Raw genomic sequence first — 25005 nt, 5'->3', positions numbered from 1 at the left:
ACCTCTCGAGAGTTCATCCTTCACCTCCTCGCTCAAACCCAAGTAAAACGCAGCTTGCATGGGAGGCGAATCCAAAACCCACCCCAGTCTGTGCACCAGCATGGTGAATTTCGCCCAATATGCGCGAACTGTCATATTTCCTTGGCGTAAATTATGCAGTTCCTCCTTAGTCTGGTCCAAATGACTATCGGACGAATACATCGTCCTCAAACCTTCTAGAAATTGTTGGACATTTTTCATGCAAGGATTCTTGGTTGCGATTAATGGTCTTAGCCACTCCCTGGCTGCTCCGGTGAGATGTTCCACAATAAACGCTACTCTGTGCTCATCATCGGGGAACTCATTCTGGTGCAGCTCAAGAGCATACACGATCTCAGTCTCAAAGCCCTGAAACTCCTTCGGGTCTCCATTGAACTTGCTTACAAGGGTCCCTGCTCTCCTTCCTGGCAGCACTTGGACTTGGGGAGCCCCTCCCGCCTTGTTTTTCTCTGCATCCAGCTTGTTTTGGAGGTCTACCGCCACCGCCCTTAAATGCTGCTCTTTTTCCTGGAGCTCTCTCACCTGTTCCGCAAGTTGTAGCCGGTCGTCCTGGACCTTCTTAGTCTCCTCTTTAGCTGCCTTCAATTCTCCCTGCGCCTGCAGCGACAGCTGTTGCAGTTCTAGCTGGGCTTGCTCAGCGATCTGCCGCCACTTCTCCGCCTCGGACACGCTCATCCCGGCAACTCCGAAGTAGCCCAAAAATGATTAGGAGGTTGCTGTCACAGTGGCCGGAGTGGACTACTTCAGAGTAACGACGCTACGCAGCTCTGCATTTTATTCTTTTATTGGTGCTGCGTATTTACAGTGCTCAAGTCATTGCTATTTACACGGAGCGATGTTGTCAGTCGGTTTCAGAACCTCCTAATGGCTTTTGGCGCGTCTTTCTCCAACACAAAAGCTTTGGCAGACCCATCCTCTTGCCCCTCCTCTTCCTGCGTAATTCTGGAGTTGGAGGGATGGGTCTTCCCCCCTTGCTTGCCCCTTCCTGTCCCACCTGGGACCCTGGCTCCTCTACCTTGCCTGAGCCTCGGACACGACTTCCTGCTTCCCCACTGGAATCGGAACTCTCCCTGCTTTCCCCTTTGCTCGGGGACGGGCTTGAACTCAGGAGGGGAGGGACTTCGCGATATCCCCTGTCCCTCACACGTATGATAACAGATTTTTTGTTTTGGCCGCTTCCTGCATGAGCAGAGTCTAGCGCAAAACTAGAATTAGATAGAGGCAGTAGTTCTGCTGTATGCCGTTAGGTGGCGCTTTACAAACACTACTGTTTTGCAAAGAGGCAGCGCGCGCATTCTACTAACGTTCACCTCCCCAAGATGCTTTGCGCGCGTCGGCTTCATTTGTGCGCTACTGCGCAGGTACTCTGTCTTCTCCATTCCCCTCCCTCCTCCCTGGCGCGCGCTGCCTCTTTGCAAAACAGTAGTGTTTGTAAACAAAGCGTTGTTTTCCACGGAAGCTACAGTTCGCGTAGTTAAAAATGGACCGTTAGTTAAAAAGTGGTTCATCTCATTAATAACTGAAAATTAAAACTAACTGTATACTGATGGAGTACTCTGTTGTAACTGTAAAAAACGTATAAATATAAAATATAAAAAGACTCTTAATTTGGCTCTCACTTTTTAATTTTAGGATTAGGAATTAATGGGGGTCCTTGTCACAATAGCGGCTCGATTAGGGGTCCTCGAGAAAATTTTGTTGGGAACCCCTGCATTAGACATTTAGTCACCATGAGTGCCCTTACAAGCCAGCTAAATTGTCTGTTTGTCAGGATCCAAAGGACTGGTACACATGATTCAATAGAACATTAACACCTGTAAATTGCAAGGAGGTATCAAAAGCCATATTTAAGTGGCTGCTGACCTCTGACCAAAAGACTGTGGCTTTAGGAGAAGACCAAATCATGTGACAAGAGTGTTGCCTGTGGGGCATTACAATGCCAGCACCTGTCAGTATTAGTTAAGTTTTTGCTAAAAAAGATTTTGTAGATTCCAGTAAATGCTGACAATTATTTTTTCTAATATCAAACCTTTGACTAGGTTTATATGAGTGAGGGTGTGGGTGGGATTGAAGAAGTGAAGAGGGATTATGGGAATTCAAATCACATACATTGACACGAGGGCTTATTCATAACAGTCGTTAATACTGTAAATTATTTATGCATTTTCTTTTTAAATGGTGATTAAAATATAAAACTGTGAGAGCAAGTAGTATAGCATGTTTTATTTTTAAAAGAGTCTGATGATTAATCGCAGTATGAATTAGAATTAGCTTACTATTTTTACAACCATTGTTTACTTTGAAGTAATCCCCACTGAATTGAAGCTGAGGGTTGCTTTCCTTAAAGCATTCTTAGGATTGCAAATAAACAAGAAACCAAACCATATTAACTGAAGAAATCAATGGTGCAAATCTTGTATTTAAACCCTAGCCTGTTAGCTGTAGGCAACAAGGAATTGCATGCAAATATGAACATGGAGTTTCATGCAGGCACGTGAGTAGAGTGCTCTAAGAGGAATGGAGTGTTCTATCTCTCATCTGCATCTGGCATAATAGCCAAATGGACCCCTCCTCTGTATCAGAATAGAAATGCTGCTCTATAGCAGAGGCAGTCTATTAAAGCATTTGGCAGGCTACTTGTTGAACCCATGTTCAGGTTTGTGATAGAGTTAAATATTTTAATACGAATTTTACTTATGCTGAAATAATAACTTCTTGTTAGCAAAATATAACTATGTGACATTTGCTTTCCACCCTCAAAGGTCTATGTACTGAAGGTCTCTATCGTGTTAGTGGGAATAAAACTGATCAAGACAACATTCAGAAGCAATTTGATCAAGGTAAGGGAAAACATGATGCACATCACAAATAATTTTTGGTGTATTTGATTGTCTCCTCTTGGATTTGTATACACTGTTTAAAACCCTGCAATCTAATTTTTGCATTCCAAACAAATAATCATAGAAGCTGGAGAGTGTGCATTTATATAGTTATATGAAGTACAAATTACGATTTGCGTGTTAATGTATAGATAACATGCAGTGGTAAACAGTGTGGTAATTGTATAATTTGTTCATTTACTGTTTATATCTGTAGCCTGCTTTTCTACAAGTTGATTACAGCAAAGTTGATTACAGTAAAATAAGCCAATTCAATTTGAAAGTCACAATAATTTATCAAAAACAGCAGCATCTAAATAAACCCCCACTCCTTCCGTTTCCTACTTGCCCCCCCCCCCAAAAAAGAGTGGTTGATCTGTAACTGAGCTGTACAGGCAGTAAAGCATAATTTTACTGTAACAACTGTCAATTTGGTTCTAACAGTGAAATAGATTCATTCTATGGAAATGAGATTTCCAAACTTTCAGACAGGAGTTTTTCCAAGGCCTCCCTCAAAATGCTAGAAATTGGGCATGGAACCTTCTGCATTCAAACCATTGTTCTCTGTTACTGAGCTCAGAAGATTAGGAAGACTTTCTGCTTCTGAGTGCCTACAAAACTTAGCATGACATTAGATTTGTTTTGAACTTTATTTAAGTGTTTCAGTCAAAACTTCCACCCTTGAATATGGAGTGGGGCACAGTTTTTAGTTAATGCAAATCATAGTTGGCTGTCAGGGACATTTAATTTGTGGACTCCTGATTTGATGAGTAAATCAGTAATTTATTCCAGATTTTCCATTTTACAAAAAAATGATAATTCTTTAATGTTGTCTCAAAACCTTGCACTTCTACTAATGATGCACAGGTTTGTGGTTTAACTCTCCACCAAATATGTGTTATCCTAAACATTTTACTTTGCTGATGCAACAGTTCTGGTATCAAAAAATTAGTAACAGTGTCACATTTTGAAAAAGTGATTATTATTTTTTGCAACTTAGCACAAATACACTTTTTATATTTGGAGAAGGAGAAGGTTTGAATTGGAGAGAAGGCAGTGCTTTAGTCTTGTATACTTTATTATTTATTTAAAAGTTATCCTATAACTTTGGAATATGTGGGTTCCTCCTCCTTCACCAGTTTTAAGTGTGAAGTTTGATGATGTGATAAATCCATTGCCACCTTTCTCTTAACACAAGGTTTTTCTTCTCAAGTACCAGATTAGAGTTTACTTGCACAATAAATAAATAAATAGAGTGTGTAACTTTGGAAATAAATTAGGCTAATATCCAGTGGTGTCCATGCTTTCTTCCGTTCTCACACTCTCAGACTCTCATGTGATTTATACCAAACACACCAATCCTTGTTGAAGCAGCAAAGGACAGCTAAAATCCTAACACATGCCTCAGCAAAATGATGGGAGTTAGTGTTCCTCTCTGCCTCCCTCCCATGCCCCCTCCCCGCAAAATTAGATCCAGTAGGGTTGTGGAACAGCAATCTATATGCAAAGTATCATCGCATAAGCAGATGTCTGCTTGCACAATGTTGGATTTCAGCCTTAGTCTGTACAGTTCTCTTGTGGGAATAATCTTGGCTGCTGATAGCATGGTGTAAGAATATATTCCCTATTCCTAAGTCTGAAAGGGGGATAAATTCTGATACCGTGTTTCTCCGAAAATAAGCCATACCCCGAAAATATGCAATACTCCGAAAATAAGCCATACGCCAAAAATAAGCCATAGTGATACTTAATTTTAAAAAAAGACATCCCCTGAAAATAAGCCACTGTGTGTGTGTTTTTTGAGGAAAAATAAAGATAAGGCAGTGTCTTATTTTTGGAGAAATACTGTAATGCCGCTTATGGTTGGTATGTGAGTGTATAAAACCCAGGGCAGTCTGTCATTTTCATAGCATCTGAACAGATGATTTATAATATTGATAATTATGATTAGTGCTTATGGCAGACAAGTCTACAATAGCCCATTATTCCAGGGTAATTTAAATTGAATGGTCAGTGGCTGATTTGTATTTATATTTCAGCACGTCATTTTTAGAAATGTGTAGTTATGGCTCTCATTAATAAAATACTGTTTTGTGTTGTTTTACAGATCATAACATCAGTCTGGAATCTATGGATGTGACAGTAAATGCTGTGGCAGGAGCTCTGAAAGCTTTCTTTGCAGATCTACCAGATCCTTTAATTCCTTATTCACTACATCCAGAATTAGTTGAAGCATCAAGTAAGCAATTCTCTTTTTTCTTTCGTGGCATGTGTTTTGTAGATTACTGGTTAAAACATTAAATCCAAGTATGGGAAAATGTAAATAATTGAAATAAATGTAAGATTTTATGCTGATCACTTTCTAAGAATAATGTGTTATGCTGCTTCAGATAACTGTGATAACCTGTTTGTTGTCTCTGAACATGCTGTTTGCTAAAGAAGTAGCAATGCAGTAGAGGGATCTGCTCATAGAAGTCAGGGATTTATTTTTGCTGATTTCTATTCACTTGGCAGTCTTCCAAGCCACCTCCCATGTTGTTCCAAAGGCCCCCACCACACTGCAGAGCAGATTTTTTTTACTTCTGTGGGTGCAAGTAGCTCATGAGGGAAACACAAATTGGTAAAAATTATCTGTCCATTATCAGGAGTGTTAGTGATTGGAACCCACTCCCAGTCTTCTGGAATATATTTTGTTTCTGAATATCTTTGGAAAATTCCAATAAATAGAAAAATCTGTTTATAGTGATAAATATTGAAGTAAAATTTATTGGTGATGGCTGTCTCTCTATTAAAAGGTAAAGGGACCCCTAACCATTAGGTCCAGTCGTGACTGACTCTGGGGTTGTGCGCTCATCTCGCATTATTGGCCGAGGGAGCCGGCGTATAGCTTCCAGGTCATGTGGCCAGCATGTAGCGGTTCCCGCTGTAGCGGTTCCTATTTATCTACTTGCATTTTAACATGCTTTCAAACTGCTAGGTTGGCAGGAGCTGGGACCGAGCAACGGGAGCTCGCCCCCTCACAGGGATTCGAACCGCTGACTTCTGATCAGCAAGCCCTAGGCTCAGTGGTTTAACCCACAGCGCCACCTGGGTCCCTTGTCTCTCTATTACGGCTATATAAAAACATAGTGGTTGCGCTTCAGAAAACCATAAGCATGTAGCATTCCCAGCTGTCTTCTATGAAAAGCAAAGATTGGTGAAAACTTCTGTCACCCATGCAAAAAACCATGCCTGCTGTTTAAAAGCACAGATCTTTGCCATTTTATAGCTAAATGTAGAATTACTGTACATGAGGAAGCAACTTCCTGAATAACTTACTGCTGATTTCATTTACAGGAATTTTACTGAAAATAAGAGTTAGTAAAACACAACCTACTAAAGCATTTAAGAACATCACTAGCAGCTCTTCCAGAAAGCTGAATTTTACAATTCCCTGTAATTTATTTGTAAAGATAACTTATGCAGCCATTTTATAATAGTGAGTGTAGTAATTAGAGAGATTTCTAATAGGCTTTGTAGTTTTTATCATCTGAAGAAATTAATACATTAATCCATGAATAAGAATCACATTTGTGGAACTTTCCACTGTGAATAAATGTTCTAAAATTCTGTAACACATAGTTTCAAACTTTATGAAACTTGCCTGCCCCCTTGCCTGGATGTACCCACAAAAACCTATCAACATTATTTGGAGTACCAATCAAGCATCTTATTTCTCAGCCCCACCAATCCCTAGGCAAGAACCCCGGTTGCTACCTGCATTTGAAAATCCACCTGCTTGTCTATATGCTTGTTCTCTAAAATATATATGCTGTAACAATATTTTCTGGCTTCAGTATTGCCTTCCTGTAAATGAATAAAAGCATTTAATACATGTTCATTCATGCATTTGTAATCTCAAAATTGACTACTGTAGTGCTCTTTATGTGGGACTATCCTTGTATCTATTACAGAAGCTGCCCCTGGTTGCCAATTTGCTACTGGGCCGGGTTCAAAGTTCTTGTGTTAATACACAAAACCCCAAACAACTTGGGCCCAAAATACTTTTAAGGACCTATAATGTGGCAAGCCCTTTACTGTCAAACTCCCTGCTAGTACAGATTGAACACGAATCATTCCTGCCTTTTTTAAAGGAATTACCAGTATCTAAAAGCAGTGTTTGCCTTTGAAAAGTGAATTTCTTTTACAGCAACCAGTACTTAAGCATTTTTAAAATGTTTTATTGATATTTTGATTTCATTGTATCTTCTGTATGGTGTACACTGCTTTGCTGTGTTTTTAGAAGTAGCTGAGAGAGGGACTCTATTTTTGACCTTTTTCAAATTGAAACAACATTTCTTGCTGCCCCTCTTTCTCTCTCAAAACTAGCCTATACAATGGTACCTCGGTTTACGGACTTAATCCGTTCCGGAAGTCTGTTCTTAAACCAAAGCCATTCTTAAACTGAGGCGCGCTTTCGCTAATGAGGCCTCCCACCACTGGTGGCCTTCCACCATTCGGCTTCTGTTCGTAGACTAAGGTAATGTTCGCTAAACGGAACACTACTTCCGGTTTTGCGGCGCTTGTATCCTGAATTGTTCGTAAACAGGGCTGTTCTTAGACCAAGGTACCACTGTCTGAGGAAGGAGGGTGAGAAACTGACAGCATAGAATGCTTGATCAGCAGAGGGCCATTGTTGACTTCACAGTGTTGTTAATACTGTTCACATTCAAAGCCTTTTTCAATATTTGGCAAAAAAATCCTTTCTTCTACAGAAATCCTTGATAAAACAGAGAGGCTCTATGAATTAAAAGAAATTGTGAAGAAATTCCATCCAGTGAACTACGATGTCTTCAGATATGTAATAACTCATCTGAACAGGTATTAGTTTTTCAAATTTTCCATTTAAATGATTGCTAATAGAATTTAAGATGCAGTCCTTTACACATATACCTTGTTGTGAATACCTTACTTTTGAATATACATGCAGAGGATTGCACTGTTTGTTGATATCTATAAGGAATAGTTATTTATGCCATTTCCCCCTGTTTAAACTGCTGTTCTGTGATTGTGTCTACGTCAATGACACCCATGTCCACATGCGACATTGGTTTGAAAACTGATAACGCCACAAGAAAGCCTTGTCTGCAGTACTCCTGTAACACATTGTTAGTGACTAGTGTTCTGTATGGATGTATGTGGATGTGTACTTCTATTTGTGAGCTATGGGTTTAGATGTGTAAACTTGCATGCATGGTAAAAACATTTCCATGTTTTATTAACACCAGCCCATTCTTTCTGGGTAGATGTTAATAGATACAAAGCAGATACAAAGCAGATCCATGGAGTTCTTGTGTAAAACTGTATGTGGTAGTAATGTGCACTTGGGGAGAATGGGTGTGGGTAGACACAAGTCCAAGACTAGTTCTCTTTCATCCTGCATTCTGGATGTAATGTTTAACCAGATCCTATATCTAAAAGTTGCTGCTGCTGCTGGATGTTTTAAGGCAATTGTGTGGAATATTTTTAAATGCACTTATTTTTATCTTCTTAACTTTGATTTATGAGTGATTAATGCTTTCAACATTTTTATTCTTGTTGTAGGGTTAGTCAACAAAGCAGAACCAATCTTATGACGGCAGATAACTTATCTATCTGTTTCTGGCCAACATTAATGAGACCTGATTTTGAAAACAGAGAGTTTCTATCAACCACCAAGATCCTTCAATCCGTAATAGAGACATTCATTCAACAGTGCCAGTTTTTCTTCTATAGTGGAGAAATTTTAGAAACCTCTGACACTTTGGCACACCAGCCTCCACCTTCCAACCCAGTGCAGATGGTGGATCCTATCATACCACTACAGTTACCGCCACCTCTACAACCTCAGTTGATACAACCACAGTTGCAAGCAGATCCTCTTGGGATTATTTAAATATAACAACTGATATCAAAAAGAAGATGATTGTAGGCAGCTTGGCACTGGATAGAAAAGGAAAACTAGACATGCATGTTTCAAGATACAAAAGCAACGATAGTACTTATGACAACATCTGGATTCAACTCAGACCTTTCTGTTGTAGTCATACTATACTCCTTGTTTCTTAAACACTGCAGGTCAAAATTATCTGATTAGCATGACTGGAGCGGTTTAATTTAAAAAAACAAAACCAGAAATAACTAAAGTGCAAAGCTGCTGTTGCATGAACATTTATTGCAATCACTATCATTCCTGTGACGGTTTGTCACAATATATTGTGAATAAAACTTTTCTATAGAAATGTAATGATTAAATAAATCATTTATGGAACATTCAATGCTTACAGCCTGCTTTAGGGCTGTTTTTGTTATTTAATGTCCTTTTTCCCTGGCAGTTTCATTCCCATTTAACCCTTTGCTGTGGACAGCTAAAATAGAGTTGTATCTTATTTGTAAATTCCAAACTACTTATGCTACAGTACAATTTGTTTCAGAAAGAACATAAGCTGTACTGTTATAAATACCACATTCTTGTACCTTCCATTTCTGAAACCTGTGAACATTTTTGTTTGAGGGGTTGATAAAATTATTTTTTCTTACAGCACAATACCAAGGACATGCTTATTGTAAAAGTGAGTTTAACCATTGTGCAAAAATGTTGCTATTACCTACTTTTCCCTTATTTTGTAATACTGTTAATTCTGTAAACAGCTGCATGTTTCAAAGATCATTGATGGTCTTGTAAACTTAATCTAATATATTTTAGAAATTTTAATTTTTCCCACTGGGAATTCATCTAGTATATAGAAAATAGTTTGCCATTTTCATATAAGGCTATATAACTTTTCATACATAAATGAAAATTTTGTTGTAGTGTAAACTTGCTAAACCAAACGATTTAGGACTTAAATTTAACATATACACTATATATATTTTTCTGTGGCCCTTTAAAGGTATAAAAAGCATTGCTAATATATAGCAATAAATACTTTGGGTACTGAAGCATCTTAATATGTACATAAAATGATACTTGTATTCATGTGGTTTTCTTTCTGTGATCTGTTGTACTAAAATTCAAAATTACTGTTTTTGCACCATTTTAAAATTATTTTTCTTTTACATTGGTACAAGTTTTGCTGTAAAAGAATGCTGCTTAATTTAAACATCCTTGGTTAATCTTTGGTGTTCAGTAAATGTGATAGAAGGCTACTTGTCATGCAACAAATTATTGCAGATCCTAAAAATATTTTTTTGAGTTTCTTTCTTGCTCAAAAAATCAACAACCCTTGATTTCTTCAGCTGCTGAGATATCTTGAGTAGATGGGAAAACCTTATAGACACTATTGTAATTTTCATTCAGTTTGCTATCTAATATAGCAAGTAGAACAGTTTTGAATTTCAAGCTTCTTAAGAATTGGTCTGCATTTTCATTTTAAGAATTAAGTTTCTTAAGAGTTTTGCTCCATTTCTCAAAAATAAAAATTGCCTTTTTCAATTGTTATGTCCTAGGTATTGTACTTCCAATTTTGACTTGGCTTATCATTCTAGCTAAGACTCCTTAAACAGGCTGCTGTTAAGTATTTGTATATTATAAATTATCTTGATATTTGTGTTATATTCTTGCAACTATCTTTTTTAAACAACCACCACAAAAACCCTCTATTCAAATTCAAAGCACACAGGATATAAATACAAGAATAAAATTTTGTCCTATAAACATAGTAGCATTAACTTGTTTTACATTACATCTGTTGTCTAAATAGCTTTTATTTATAGCTATCAGTTTAACATAGGCATGTTAAGAAAAAATAATTAAACTTCAAGAGTTTTATAAACTGTTTCTAGGTTGCTAAAGAATTTATTTTTCTACTATAGATGGTTTAAACAAAAGCATCAAACTGTACAGAGAAAGCTTATTTCTATTTCAAGTAGGCTTACATTTTTCATTCATATCCATTTAAAGAATTTGTCTAACAGAATGAGAGTTGAGATTTGTTTTTCCACTTAGAATTCCATTTTTTGTAAGCTAGTGTAATTTAGTTCACCGTGTTCTTATACTATTTTATTACCTATCAGATAGGTTTGCAGAACTTGTTTTCAAGTCGTTATAGACAACTATTTGAAACAACCTATTTTTGTTAGGAACTTCTGCTTATCCTATAACCAGTTAGAATGCTGCTCTTTAGTTGGCCTAGAATATGATCCACCGTCATGGCTGTCACATCAAAGCAGCCTTTCGCAACCTTGTGCCTGCCAGGATGTTTTGGGTTCCAGTTTCCACTAGCCCCATCCAGCACGATGAGGGATGGTGGGAGCTGTAGTCCAAAATACCTGCAGGGCATTGGGGTGGAGAAGGTAGCCTTACAGCAATGCACAGGGCACACAACAATGCACAAGTATGTCTGTATCTGCATATCCCATAATCTGAAGGCAACTTTAGCACTCCCTGCTGCTACGTAAAACTCAATGGTGCCCTTAGGTTGCAAGCTTTGTTAACACTTCAGAAAATACTTGCACGTGTCACCTACTTGCTCTTCCTTCTGTGATCTTTACATTGAAATTAAAGTGCTAAGGATGCCACTCAGAAGGCTTTCAGCAACCCACTTTTCTTTTGCCTGTCGTTTTTGCTTTAGCAGCTTTTCATACACACATACCCGCTTAAAACATTTGGTTGTTAAGTGAAAACAGGAGGCAAATCAGACACACATGGTCTTTGGAGGCCAAGTGCCCCTCATACTCTGTGAGAATTCTATGCATGTCATAGATGTTATAAACAGCTGACCTACACAGAATGATTACTCATCCCGCAGTTTGGCTTGCTCATTTTGGCTAGTGAAGCAATCCTTTATAGCTTACTCTTCGCCCCCTGTGCCCCCATGTTTCAGGTCCTAGAAAATTTGTTGATATTGTGAATTTGGTCAGTTACAGTAATGTGAACAGTGCTCAACAGTTGTCAGTTTGATTTCCTCATGCTTCATACTGACCTTTGTTATTTTCTGTGTGTTTCTGAAATAAACAGTTTAGGCTACAGTCCTTGGCACAGTTGTGCTTGAGCAAATTCCATTGAGAATCAGTGACATGGATTATAGCCTTAGTCTATGATCCTGAGCTTAGTTACTAGGGAGTAAGGCCCATTGAAGTTGGTGGGACTTATTTCTAAATAGCTGTGCTTAGCTTCATGCTGTTGTGTGTCTAATGCATATTTGAACATTTTATGAGTATGTTTAGTCTCACACAATACATTATAAGTGGTATTTTATATTAAATGATGTTTTCAGATTATTTTTACATTACACTCAACTTTAAGGATTTTAACATAGTGTAAATAAGTATACAACTTTAATGAAGAGCAACAATTTTTCTCATTGTATGTTTTCTGCATTACTTGAATACTGGTTGCTAGAAACTACCATTGACTTGTTTATTTTTGAGGTACTGTACTGGAGTTTAGTTTCTAATCTCTCTTTAAAATGGTAAAGAAATGAACTAATTGGAGAACTTTAAAAATTAGGCCTTAGCTTCCATGGTGATTTTTTTTTACAGTAACTGTGATGCTATATCAGCTGACTATATATATACTTTTAAAGTTCTTTATAATTCATGTAATCTTGTCACATCACCTACAGAATGCTACAGTGAATTAAATATCGGTGAAGCTTATCTGTATGCAGAATGCAATGAATAAAACATTAAGATGCCTACTGTGTATAATGTTTAGTTCCATATTCAACTTCTGAAGGGCAAACAATGGTGAAATTCTGCAATGGGTATTTTTGAAATTCACTTTTAACAAATTGTAAAGCATTTCCAATACAGTTTTAGGCTACTTTATTTAAATGTAGTATGACAATTTGGGGAGAAAGGAATATCTACTTTTTAATATAGATGAGCAAGATTTACAGTATATTATACGTACGTTAATGAAGAGGAGAACACAGTGGGTGTATCCAGACTTGCCGTTCCACAAATAAAAGCATTTGAGATCTAGTGGATCTTCCTGCCACTGGAGGAAAGGGGCTGCTATTTGTGAAATCACTTCCTTATAGCTGCTACCAGCACCCTCTCGCATACTTTATTGAGTGTTCCCCAACCCTCCATAGCATGCTTTTAGCAGATACAAGGTCCCTGCAGAAGAGCCAGAAAATTGCATTTGACCCACAGAAACACCTGTTTTTGCTCCATGTAAGTCTGGATCCAACCCAATAGGTTACAGGCTAAATATGATTTATTTGGGTATATGCAACCCTGATAACTTGTTGAAAAAACATGACACAAATCCCTTAAATTTGCCATTCTTGTTAACTAGGATAGGATTTCTGTTCATGTAAACTTTAGATTGTGTTTCTTACACTTCTACTGAAACTTCACATTGCTGAAGATTTGTTTTCTGTTAAGGCTGCAATATGTGAGGCGTCCACCAAAAAGAAATTATTTCCACTCATTTAATTTTAATTCGTGAAATAACCGTGATACAAAAATCAGCAGACCTTTGAAGATAATTTCACTTTTATAATTGAAATTTTTATACACAAAGCAAGTAGTGGCTTCATTGATAGATACATAAAGCAAAAATGTCATTTTTTAACATTTGTAGTTAGAGCTCATGGGCTTATGAGGTTCTGCATGTTTAGCCACTATTTATTTATTTTTCTCTGGCATTCTGTGTTAGCCTAACTCATGCTATTTCCCCCAAATTTTCATGGCAGAAATGCACTTGTCTTTGGCAGCTTTTCCTTCTCCGGAATTGGAAAGCTGCAAATTGACATTGGCTGGAATGGGGAGGGCTGTCCCTTCAAATCTGACCTACCCTCTTTGTCTTTTTGAGTAGGAAAATCAGTCTCAAGTTTCCTAGTTATGACTTTCGCTGGGTTATTACTTTCGTGTTTGGTACCCTCACTCATATTATGTAATATCAAAAGTTCACTCATCTGAATGGACAGAAGGAATGAATTATTGCTTTGGTTGGACCCAGGGCACTCAGGTTTGTCTGCAACTTCCTGGTAGTTGCCAACAGTGGGTGCAGACCCAAGCAACTGGAAAATGCATGTGGACTAAATTACCTCATGGTAGTTTTCTTGTTGATAGTTAAGAGCTATTCGTTGGAACCCCTATCTGGTCTCATAAAAACATGAAAAAACCATTCTTCATAAAGTTGCGAAAGCTCACTACAGCATGTACAGTACTGAAGAAATGTACGCCCTGAATTCCACTTCATCAAAAGTACTATCTATATTTCCTCTGTTTAAGCACAAAAAGGGATAGGAACAATTACTGAGTACTCCCTACCGTCCAACCTTACATTGGGTCATCTTGGGTGTTCCAAAGACTAAAGAACATGACATGCTATCGGAGGAGGGTGCACTCAATGCTTGCATCTGATGTGTACAGAACATTTATGTGTACAGATGTTCACACAAATGTGCGAGCAGCCGTTGCTGAAAAAAAGATTGGCTGCTACTTTCCAATCTAAAAAACTCATAGACATTGGCTGAACTACAGTGGTACCTCTACTTACAAATTTAAGTAGAAAAAAATTGTAAGTCGAATCCCATAGGAATGCATTGGGAGAAAAAATTCGTAAGTAGAAAAAATCCTATCTAAACCGCATCCAAGATGGCGGACGGAGCTCCATTCGTAAGTAGAGTTATGCGTAAGTAGAGGTACCACTGTACTAGGATATGATATAATTCTCAAACCCTTTTTCTTAATGAAAAAGTGTTGATAGTGGCTAGAATGTCAGTGCACTCAGGATTTTGTTGATCTGAATCTTCACACACATTGAACTTGCAAGTAATGCTTTAGATAAGTACAGTGGTACCTCAGGTTACAGACGCTTCAGGTTACAGACTCCGCTAGCCCAGAAATGGTACCTTGGGTTAAGAACTTTGCTTCAGGATGAGAACAGAAATTGTGTGGCGGCGGCACAGCGGCAGCAGGCGGCCCCATTAGCTAAAGTGGTACCTCAGGTTAAGAATGGTTTCAGGTTAAGAACGGACCTCCGGAACGAATTAAGTTCTTAACCCAAGGTACCACTGTAATAGTTTAGAGTCTTGGACAGACAATGGAGACCAAGGTTCAAATCCTCCACGGGGATCACTAGTTGTACTCTGCCTCAACTACCTTACAGGTTTATTGTGAGAATAAGGTAGGGAACACCATCTATGCTGCTTTGAGTGTCTTCAGGGGAAGTCCCACCCCATATGTTCATTCCCTCATGTCCCCTTAGGTGCTTGGAATGCCATTTTAGCCTTAACTTACCAAGAGAAGACTTGATTCTTCCATGCGTCTACCTTTGTTTGCTTTTATGCTGCTGTTTTAAAATTCTGCTAGGTTTTGTGTGTGTGTGTGAAATTTAATTGTAATTTTTGATTCCTTGTAAGATGCCCTGGGAATTGATTGAAGGGTGTGGTATAAATCTCAGTACTGTAGTACCTTGGTTCTCAAACTTAATCCGTTCTGGAAGTCCGTTCTAAAACCAAAGTGTTCCAAAACCAAGGCGCGCTTTCCCATAGAAAGTAATGCAAAATGGGACTTCCGGTTCATCGCGCCGGTATAGAGGATGCAGGGACCTCGAGCTCCGAGGTCCCTGGCATCGCGGGGGGGGGGAATCCGCGGGGCGCGCGGATTCCCCAAAAGAACCCCGGGAAGAGCGTCCCGGGGGCTAGCCCCAGCAGAGCTCCATTTTTGGCGATTCCTCCGCTGCCCGGAGACACAGTAGAGTCTCCGAGAGCTCAGTGGAGTGGAGTCGCGGGAGCCATTTTGGGAAACATCGCCACCTCCACAGAAGCGAAGCTCCGAGTCTTCTGCCGGTAAGCGGCGGATTTTTCCAAAGATAAATAACGATTGGACTAAAGTAAGTAAAATATCTAATTCGGGACTTTAAAAGATCGATTGGAAAGCAGGAAGAGATTTCAAAAAACGGAAGTCGATCTCTTCCTAATGGCAGACCAAGAGGTGTATTAAATAATCCTAAGTCGTAACAAAATGACTGTTTCTGTAACCTAAAGGAAAAGAAAGACTTTGTGTACCCCTTCTCGACCCCCAGAGCCGGCAACCTACGAGGCTCAGCAAAGAGATTAAGGGGAGAAACGAGAAGCGTGGTGACAGCTGTCAAAAAGCAAAGGAAAAAATTCTTTGAAATTTGGTGAGAGATATAAATCTTATGGTGAGAACTTTAAGTTTTAACAAAGTGGATTTATGAAAAGCTAAACTTGATGAAAATGGTCAGCCAAGATGGAGGCCACCGTTCAAGAGGAAGGGATTTTCCAGGGTCCTTTGTTTCCTAATCTCCTGTCTGCTTGTGGTTAGGAGAAAAAATGTCAACAACTTATTCCCAAGCCTTCCAGGAAGCTGTGCTGAACTCTTTGCAAAAACTGATAGATCTCCACAAAGGAGTGCATCATCTTAGCTCAATATGCTTGGACATTGTGGCTCACAATCAAGATATAGAAGACACTTATGAACCTGAGACTGAGATCCAGGAACAAGAGATTGAGGATAACATGTACGGCGGGAGTGATTATGAAAAATATGAACTGGACGATGCACAACAAAGAGATGAAGAGGAAGAAGAAGATGACAAGGATGAACAACTGGAAATAGAAATGAACGTAGAAGAAAGGGGGAGGCTGGAGAGATTAAAACTGGAAAATGTGAATTAGAGGGGTGTGAAAGGCAGAGGGAGGGGTGGGCAGAGGCCTGGATTTTGAAATGGGAAAGAGTTGGTGTGGGATGAGAAAAATAGTTAAGAGTTAGCTAGGATGGTTGAATAACGGTTTCTGAAATCTTGGCGTGAAAATGGAAATGCTGATTCAAGTGGGGGAGGGATTCCGGGGGAGGGGAAGGAGAGTGTGTAAAAGAATAAAAATTGATTTCCTTTAGGGAGTGGGAGGAAGGGCTAGGGAATGGAAAATGTGAGATTTAATTGTAATTATTTTGATGTTGAGATAGGTGGCTGGGCAGACAGCTACCTACCCTCCTGCCTGTTGTCCCGAGGCCTCCAGTGGCAGGGGGGCTTTGGGAGGGGGGAGGGGGTGGAAGGAAACCCAATCACCGAAAATGGATCTCCCTTGGAAAGTCGCACCCCACGGGTGACTCTCGTGGCAGGAGGGGGGCTTGGGGGCGGCAAAAAGAGGGAGGAGGATAATGTTAATAATTTAGGAAAAGATTTTGAAGCAAGAGTATGTAATCCACCATAATTTTAGTAAGAATTTAAGAAAACCAGGAAGAAGAGATCTGAGGAAGTCAGAATTACAATGTCAAAGAATTTAGATTTCTAAATTTTTAATTGTTTGTTTGTTTGCGTGTTTATGTTGGAGGAAAGCTGGGGAAAATCCAAACCTCAATACTCCTCCTATCCCCGGGTCTCCTGGTGGCAGGGGGGGGAGGGGGGAGGACAAACTCAGCCTGAAAATGGATCGCCTTCGGCTCTCAACGCTCTCGAGACCCACTGTTGGCAGAAGTGGACTTGGGGGGGGAGGGAGGGAAGACGGCTGGAAGTTGTTTATTATGCTTATTTTGTGTTGTTTTGATTATATAAAACCAATAAAAATTATTATTAAAAAAAGAAAGTAATGCAAAATGGATTAATCCGTTATAGACTTTTAAGAACAACCCCTAAAACAGCAGTTTAACATAGGTTGTTGTTGTTTTTTTACTAACGAGACCATTTCAGGGTTAGGGTTAGGTTTAATTTTAGGATTGGGTTAGTGTTAGGGTAAGGATTAGAATTAGGGTTAGGGTCAGTGCTGTTTGATGCTTTGTGATTTTGATTCATTTGCAGTTGGTTTGCTTTTTTCAGTTTGTTGCATTGCTGCTTTTTCATGAGTTGCAAGTTTGTTGCCTTTGTGGTTTTCTGGATAGTTTCAATTTTAATTTTGAATACTCTGAGTGTGATGAGTCAACCAGATGAAGAAATCACCACAGAATATATATTGTTTTCTAAATAGTGACAGATGGTGTAGTGCAGTGTAGCAGCTAATAGAGCTAAAATCTCACTACTGACAAGTCTGAGGTGGCATTTTACCATCACTTTCCTTCTTGCAAAAAGCCTGATCTTTTGGGAGAAACGGGCTTGTTGCGTGAGAGCTCCAAATCAGCTTGAATTGTGCAAACAGAATTGGCCAGTATGTGACTGAATCCCACCCCAAAATAGAAGCTGTCTGGAAATGGCGCAAGCCATAGTAGACCTGTTTCTGTATGGTGCTTCCATTCACCTGCAGTGTGTGGGTGTGGCTATTGGAAATGGCATCATGCTGCTCCAATACTTTTCTCCCTGCCTCCTACCACAAAGAAGAAATAATGAACAGACTACCTACCAGTCTAGTTTTATTTCCACTATGACTTTGTCCTGTCCATGACAGGCGTATATTCAATGGATGCAAACTCATGTCATTTCTTCCCAAATGTTCAGTTCTTGCATATGTTCTTTATAGTGAATACGTATCCTGTTCAGTAAAGTTTCATTTCTGTAGCATCACTAGAATTTCAAGGGAAGTGCTAGGTTTGCGATATTTCTAGCTTCCATTTTAGTGTGGTAAGGAGCATAAAGGTTAGGTGGACCAAAAATATTGCTGGCATTTTATATTACATTGAATTTCTCTGGAATGGGAACATGAGCCAACTGTCCTTGTCACAAAACGGCCTTTAAAGAACAGTTGGTGCAGGATTGCGACAATTATACCCTGGTATTAAACGGTGGGTTCAAGGCAAACATTTGCATTCTTCCACATTTCGTCCCAACAAAAATGCATGAGAAATGACATATAGGCTTAATATGTCAAGACACACTGCAGTAACACATTAATGACTCCAGATGCTGGAGATACTTGAATCAGAACTTCATTTGTTGGGCATTTCTTGGAGTTCATATATTCCTTATGTGATTCTACATAGCTAAGACTGATATTAATGTAATGCAACACGGCCCAAAACCACTGGTGGTGCTGAATTCTTGAAAATGTTCCCATTTTTAAGCAAAGGCTTTCAGTACTGCATATGGGCAATGTATAGCAGACCATCAAAATAAATGTTATGGAAATGGTTAGGGCTACAGTTCTAGCTTCAGCACATTTGCTTTGTGCTTCAGTATTTCAAAACTATGATTTCCTCCATCTCCCCAAGACCTCACTTGCAGTTAGGGTTGAGAAGCTCGCTGTGGTAAAATGGATTTTCTGAAGCTGATGGGGGGAATCCTATCCGTGAACCTCCGCTAAATGCACAGTTAAGGCCTAATTAATGCAGTCAAACAGAGGTGAGTGAAATTGTTCTGGGTCTATACTTCATCGCACAGTAGGTTGTGGAACTGCGTGGCTGAAAAATAAATTAATAGAATTAGTGTTGGAGGGGGTGAAGACAACTAGCAGAGGAGTGGGAACATTGTCTAGCCCACTGGGGTTTTGGGGAAACTTTCAAGTACCACAGGCCAGTGGTTGGTGGGTCCAGTGGTGGACTTTTGGCTCTCAACTTTCAGCGGCGCCCTGCGCAGTGCTAAAATTTGGCACTCTTGCCTTTTGTACTCCAATTTACAGCATTGTTGTGGTGTTCCCTGCAGCATGGCGCCCCATGCAGCTGCAACACTTGTGCTACCCTAAAACGCCACCTTTTGGAAATTCTCCCTGGACGTCAATCCCCGTACATATGGCAGCCCTGCATTATCTGAATTGAAGTTCACATTCCAGCCGGGCAAAAGCACATGGGATATGAAGCAGGGCCAATGAAGAACATGGCCAGGGAGAGAAATGTGGCCAGGGCCAGATAGAGAGAGCTGGAGGAATGGATTCAGCCACCAAGTCTGAGGTTTTCTGCCTTCTTCCAGTCTAACCCTCTGAAATGCAGGCAGTCCAGAGAAGTGATGCCAAAGGAATTTTGGGCAGGACTCATCCCTCAAAAATTTCCTAGAGCACACACTGAATTACCTCCTACATATGGGGTCTTTTAATGTAGGGGATGGTGAGATCACATCTCAGTTTTTAATAATGTGCTTATGATAGGGTTCCCCCCCTTTTCTGGCTGAAGGGTCAGGAATCTGTGATATATATTCTGCAGCATTTTGGACCCAAGAAGTATTTTAGTGATGCTGTTAAATTTATAAACTGTGATAAGATTTTAAACTTCAGCGAACTCTTAATGGAAGGTTTTGAGGCAAGCACCATTACTCTTTAGTCGTCCAATCCATCAATTAAGGTGTATGTGTTTAGTCTATAACCCCACTTTTCTCTGACAGAAAGGGAGAGTGTTAGCTCTTAAAAAGCTCAGGTCAGGAATGCAAAAAAAATGCATTTACACCACTTTTACTGTTTAAATAGCCCAAGAATGGAGAATGTTTCAGCAAGTCACACCCCTGCCTAAAATGTCACATGGGAATTATTACCACTGATTCCTCCGTCCTAGACTGGCTGTGGCTGCTTCCAAGCCAGCCCTAGATTCCTGGCAGAAGCTGTGGTATTTCAAAAATGTTACTGTAAACTGATTCTTGCTTGTTCTCAGATTGAACAGCTCGGTCAAAATACACTGGTTTCTCAAGTGTGAATAATTAGTATTCCTGATATTTGACACTTGTCTGTTAAAATACTTGAGAGCAAAGGCCTGCCCATTTCTCAGCCGTGCTTCTACACCAGCACCAGCAAACCTGATGACCTCCAGACTACAACTACCCTCATTGCTGACCCTTGGATACCAGCTGAGAGCGCTGTTCTAACTAGAGGAGCCAACATCTAGGGACTGAGGGGGTCTTCAACCGCCCAATAAAATATTTGAGGGGCCTGTGCTCCTTCCCCCAGTTGATGGGCATTGCCACTCAAATGGTAGCAACTGGTGGGAGGGCAGCTGAAATGGGAGATCTGGTCAAAGGGATACTTCCACTTGCCCCTCCCAATAAGGAGGGTTTGGATTGCTCTGCCAGTGTCATTCTGGGAATGGTCAGTGGCACAGAAATAATAAAGTCAGAGAATATTATTTACCCTAGGGAGGCCAGGTGGAAAAAATCCCTCAAATTTTCTGAAAGAAGCAGCTTCTGAGAAGTTTCAGCACAACTCTTCTGAGTATACTTTTAATTAAATTTTCTTAATATGCACATAAAGAGTACACAAAAGAGAGTGCCATTCAATAACCATGCCCAATATATTTCTCTCGTATTCTTAGCCCATTGGGTTTGTAACAGGCACTTTTACTGACTTCTTTTTGCATTTCGGAGCAAATATGCTCTGTGTGTCTTGCCTTTATAATAAGCTCCAGTAAAAACATGGAGGGGTTATTTGTCTTCTTTTAACAAGTTTGAGGCACCAGCTGTGCGTTTCTCTACCACAATTGATATCAGGGTTGCAGCCAGATAGCTTCTTGGCCCGTGCGCATAGCTACGGGTGCCACCTTGCTTTGCACATTAGAATGGAGTTTATGCCTGCTTCATGATTTTTCGAGCACAAGCAGATGGTGAGTAACTGAGTCTAATGAGGGGATAAGTAGGATCATGATAGCAATGTCAAAGGGGAGATTACTGGACGTCTGCTTTACAGAGACTGAAAATAAAACAAATACAAACCATTGCAGAAACATATTGTTTTGTTTGTCGGTGTTTCTGATTGCCTTACCCATGTTTTTACAGCAGTCCAGGACTCTCTGAGTTATTTTTCCCTATTGCCTACAACAAAAGGTTTCTTTCAAGCCTATATTTTTGGGGTGGGGGAACAAGATCCCACAGACACAATGGAAGTGCCCTGTGGGTACATGTTCACCTTTGGCCACTGGCCTGGGCTGAGGGGGGCTGGAGTCCCAACAACATTGGGGGGGGGTCATGCCTTAGAAGTTAACTTGTGGGCAGCCCCAACACCAGGATTTGAAGGAGTCTTTAGCATGCCATACTCAATGGCTTCAGGGATTCTGTTGTTTTTTTCCCCTTCTGGTTAAAGGAAAACTACGGTAGGTATAAAAATGAAAAATCCTGGATGTCAAGATCCAGGTTTGGGGCAAGTACTCTTTGGTGAGAGAACCCCGGTAGAGATTTAGAATTGCATGATGTGCAGCTAAGTAAAGCATGGAAATATAGGCTGCTAGAGCTTTAAAATATCCCTTTCTAAGTTACTTCCAAAGTTCTCCTCTTCCCTTAGCACAGGAAAAGACCACATGTTTGATAAGTTAAAAGCAGTTTACTTACAAACTCTTCAAAGGTCAGGTTCATGTGCTTTTCCATCCAGCAGTCAGAAAACACAGGGAGTAAAACTTATGTTCCAAAGTGGGGAAAGTTTCTAAATTATTTGTATAGAAACACAAACATGGTTTGTAAGCCACACAGCCTGAGCTTGGAAAAACCAACTCAAAATTCTTTACTCGTAGGAGTTCACATGGTGAGGAGGAGTGACTGACAGGAGAGCTAAGACTGGCAGGAGAACATACTCTATGGTCTTAACCCTTTCGTGCATTTAGACTTAAGCAATGTTTGTTATAAGAGGCTGGTTATACCACAGATTCTCTTCCTTCCATGCCATTGTTGGTAGCTGCTCCTGCTCCACTATCTCATGATTGTACTTCCTGCTTGTTTCTCAGATACGCTCTATGAACAAACAGGTAGTAGCACCCCACCTTACCACCACTGGTGTTCATTTGTTCATTCACTCGGGGCCAATGCAAGCGACAGGCAAGCAAGCAGGCTGCAATTGTGAAGAAGAGGAGCAGGTCCAGGAGGCTCTTGTCAGTGACCCACCACCTCCATTGGGATGCGGAGCATTGACAAGTGCCTAGCTATATCAGCCCTTGATGCCAAGTTTTAAGTACTGTACTGTATTATTATTCTGATGTGAAAACTTAAGCTGACAGCTAGGCCACAGATAACCTGCACTGCTTGGAAAATGACTAGGATTCAGCGGCTCTAGGGCGTACCAACCAATAAAATGCAAATTAGATAAAATTAAAAGCATTTGCAATGCGATTTGAACTTTCTACCCTGTTAGCACTTCTTACTGTTATGGTCAACCACTGTTCCAGAAACTGCTGCTTTGAGGTTGCCTTGAACAGATGGTCTTTAATAGTTGCCTTCGAGCAAATGTGTGAAGAGTATTCATGGTTCTTTGGGTAGAAAATGGACTGTGTATTGCAGCCAAGCCACATAAAGGTTAAGTTATAAATTGAGCAGATAGAACTAACTAAAATTAGGGTTGTTTTTGGCGATTTCCCTTAAAAATAGCTTCAAAAACTTCGATTTATTCCAAGATTTTGCAAACAACAACAACAACAACCCCCCCAAGCTTTTGTGTCTGGATTTTCACTTTTTGAAATATGCCAACCCTGATGAAGTTCATTTTATCTTAATTTTTTTGTGGGTGTGGGTGTGTGATACCAATATGGATGTCTCGAGATTTGAGCATTTCTAAGGCAATCCACAAATGCGTAACAATGCATTTGTTGAGTAGATAAAAGCCAAGAGATTGGGTGATATCCAGTTGTGGCAGCCCCCTTGTGCAATGGACATCTGGTCATGTGTGTGTGTGTGTGTGTGTGTGTGTGTCTCTGTGTGTGTGTAACAACCAAACCACTAAATCAATAGAAACCAACAACAACAACAACCAGTTTACAGTTATGCCCAACTTAAGATAATCGCCAACCCCAACTAAACATTTTGCCAAGCCCAAACCAACAAAAACAAAACCAGAGGAACCAAAATTATGACCATTTAAAGCACTGTAAAACATTTTAGCCAGTTGCCCCAACCCAAGAGTTGTTCCAGCAACATCCCGGTGGCCTCCCAGGAGCCTTTTAGCTGTTCAGGGTGAGTGTGGGCCCTGCCCTCTAGCCCAGATGGAATTGGGCCTTTCAACAGGGAACAGGTCTTCCTTCCAGCACCCACAGCAGCAGTGGTGGACGAAGCCGCTCGGACGTCTGGGGCAGTGAGCCCAGAAGCGGGGTGAGCTGCCTATAGGGGCGGGGTGAGGGCGGGCCGAGCCGCACGTAGGGACGGGGTGCACCGCAAGGCCTCTGGCATCTGCCTGCCTCCTCCAACTCAGCTGCCCTACAGTTGGGGGGGGCAGTGGGTACACCATTTGGCCAGTGTGGAGCCAGGAGAGGTGCGTGGCGTAGGTGCACTGCAGGCCCCGCGGTGAGTGCCACCCGACATTTTGTCACACACACCCCACCCCGCACAGCAGCAGCAATTGGGAACAGAGCTTCCTCTTTCTTCCTTCCCCCCGTAGCTGCCCCCAAAGCTCTGAAATGTTGGGGGACCTTCTGGAGCAAATTTTGGGGGTTGTGGAGAGTTCCAGAGGAGAAAAGGTTGTGCTAAAAATCCTTAAACCCAGCCCATTTTTGTTCAAATCTATTCAGATTCTGCCTGCTTTGTTGAACCCATAGTAATCTTACTTAAAGTAGCAAAATCCCATAACGTGATGGAATCCTTAATAACAGCAGAGAATCATTTTAAAATAAATTTGTGAAAGCCAAAAAGCTAGTCAGCAATAACATTAGGGCTGGCCAGTTTTATCAACTAACAGAAGTGTAACTTTTATTGGAAAAGTAACTAAAATCAGGTGTTTAAGAGGATTCGATTGCTGATGAAAAACAGTGACTTAAATCTATTCTGGCTTTCGTTTCCATTTATATCATAACTATCACAGACAGTGTGTCTATACATGAAAGGCCTGCTGGGCTTTTTCATATGTTTTCTCATTGACTTTCAGATTGTTCAATAAATTATGCTATTTAGCATTTCTAGGAGATTTGGAAGTATTAGTCCTTATCCTGCAGATACCAGAACATCTCAATGGCAAATCAAGTCCAGTGAAGACAGAGAGTCACTTTCGTGCAAACAAAATTATTGTTTAAAGTCAGTGGTGTCTTAGGCCCCATCTGCACTATGTATTTAAAGCAATATCACACCACTTTAAACAGTCATAACTTCCCCTAAAGAATTGTGGGAACTATAGTTGTTGGGAGTCACCTGTTCCACTTACAAACTACAATTCCCAGAGCTCCCTGGTCAGAGAGATTGACTATCAAACCACTCTGGAAACATTTTTCGAAATTTTTTAAAGTTTACGTTTGGAGCACTAAGAATAACTTAAAATGATCTTCGAGCTAACTGAGAATGTGTCCTCTGTTCATAAACAGCATATGCAAAAGCATGAGGTGCAGTGCAATCCTATCA

The 25005-nt window shown here is 40.2% G+C and overlaps 1 protein-coding gene across 4 annotated transcripts in view; it reads left to right on the top strand.

Moving 5' to 3' along the window:
* ARHGAP5 (Rho GTPase activating protein 5) overlaps nucleotides 1-12575 on the top strand; it is a 48787-nt gene extending 36212 nt beyond the window's left edge. For all 4 annotated transcript variants that reach the window (XM_035109820.2, XM_035109792.2, XM_035109801.2 and 1 more), the window contains 4 exons: nucleotides 2802-2879; nucleotides 5026-5157; nucleotides 7673-7778; nucleotides 8502-12575. In XM_035109820.2, coding sequence (XP_034965711.1) covers nucleotides 2802-2879; nucleotides 5026-5157; nucleotides 7673-7778; nucleotides 8502-8832 — 647 coding nt within the window. In that variant the 3' untranslated portion in view covers nucleotides 8833-12575. The remainder of the gene's footprint in view (nucleotides 1-2801; nucleotides 2880-5025; nucleotides 5158-7672; nucleotides 7779-8501) is intronic.
* The last annotated feature ends 12430 nt before the right edge of the window (nucleotides 12576-25005 follow it).

The sequence above is a fragment of the Zootoca vivipara genome, chromosome 1, assembly GCF_963506605.1.
Source record: "Zootoca vivipara chromosome 1, rZooViv1.1, whole genome shotgun sequence".
Lineage (NCBI taxonomy): Eukaryota > Metazoa > Chordata > Lepidosauria > Squamata > Lacertidae > Zootoca > Zootoca vivipara.
The sequence above is the reverse complement of the archived record's forward strand: the minus strand, read 5'-3'. Positions and strand labels throughout refer to the sequence as shown.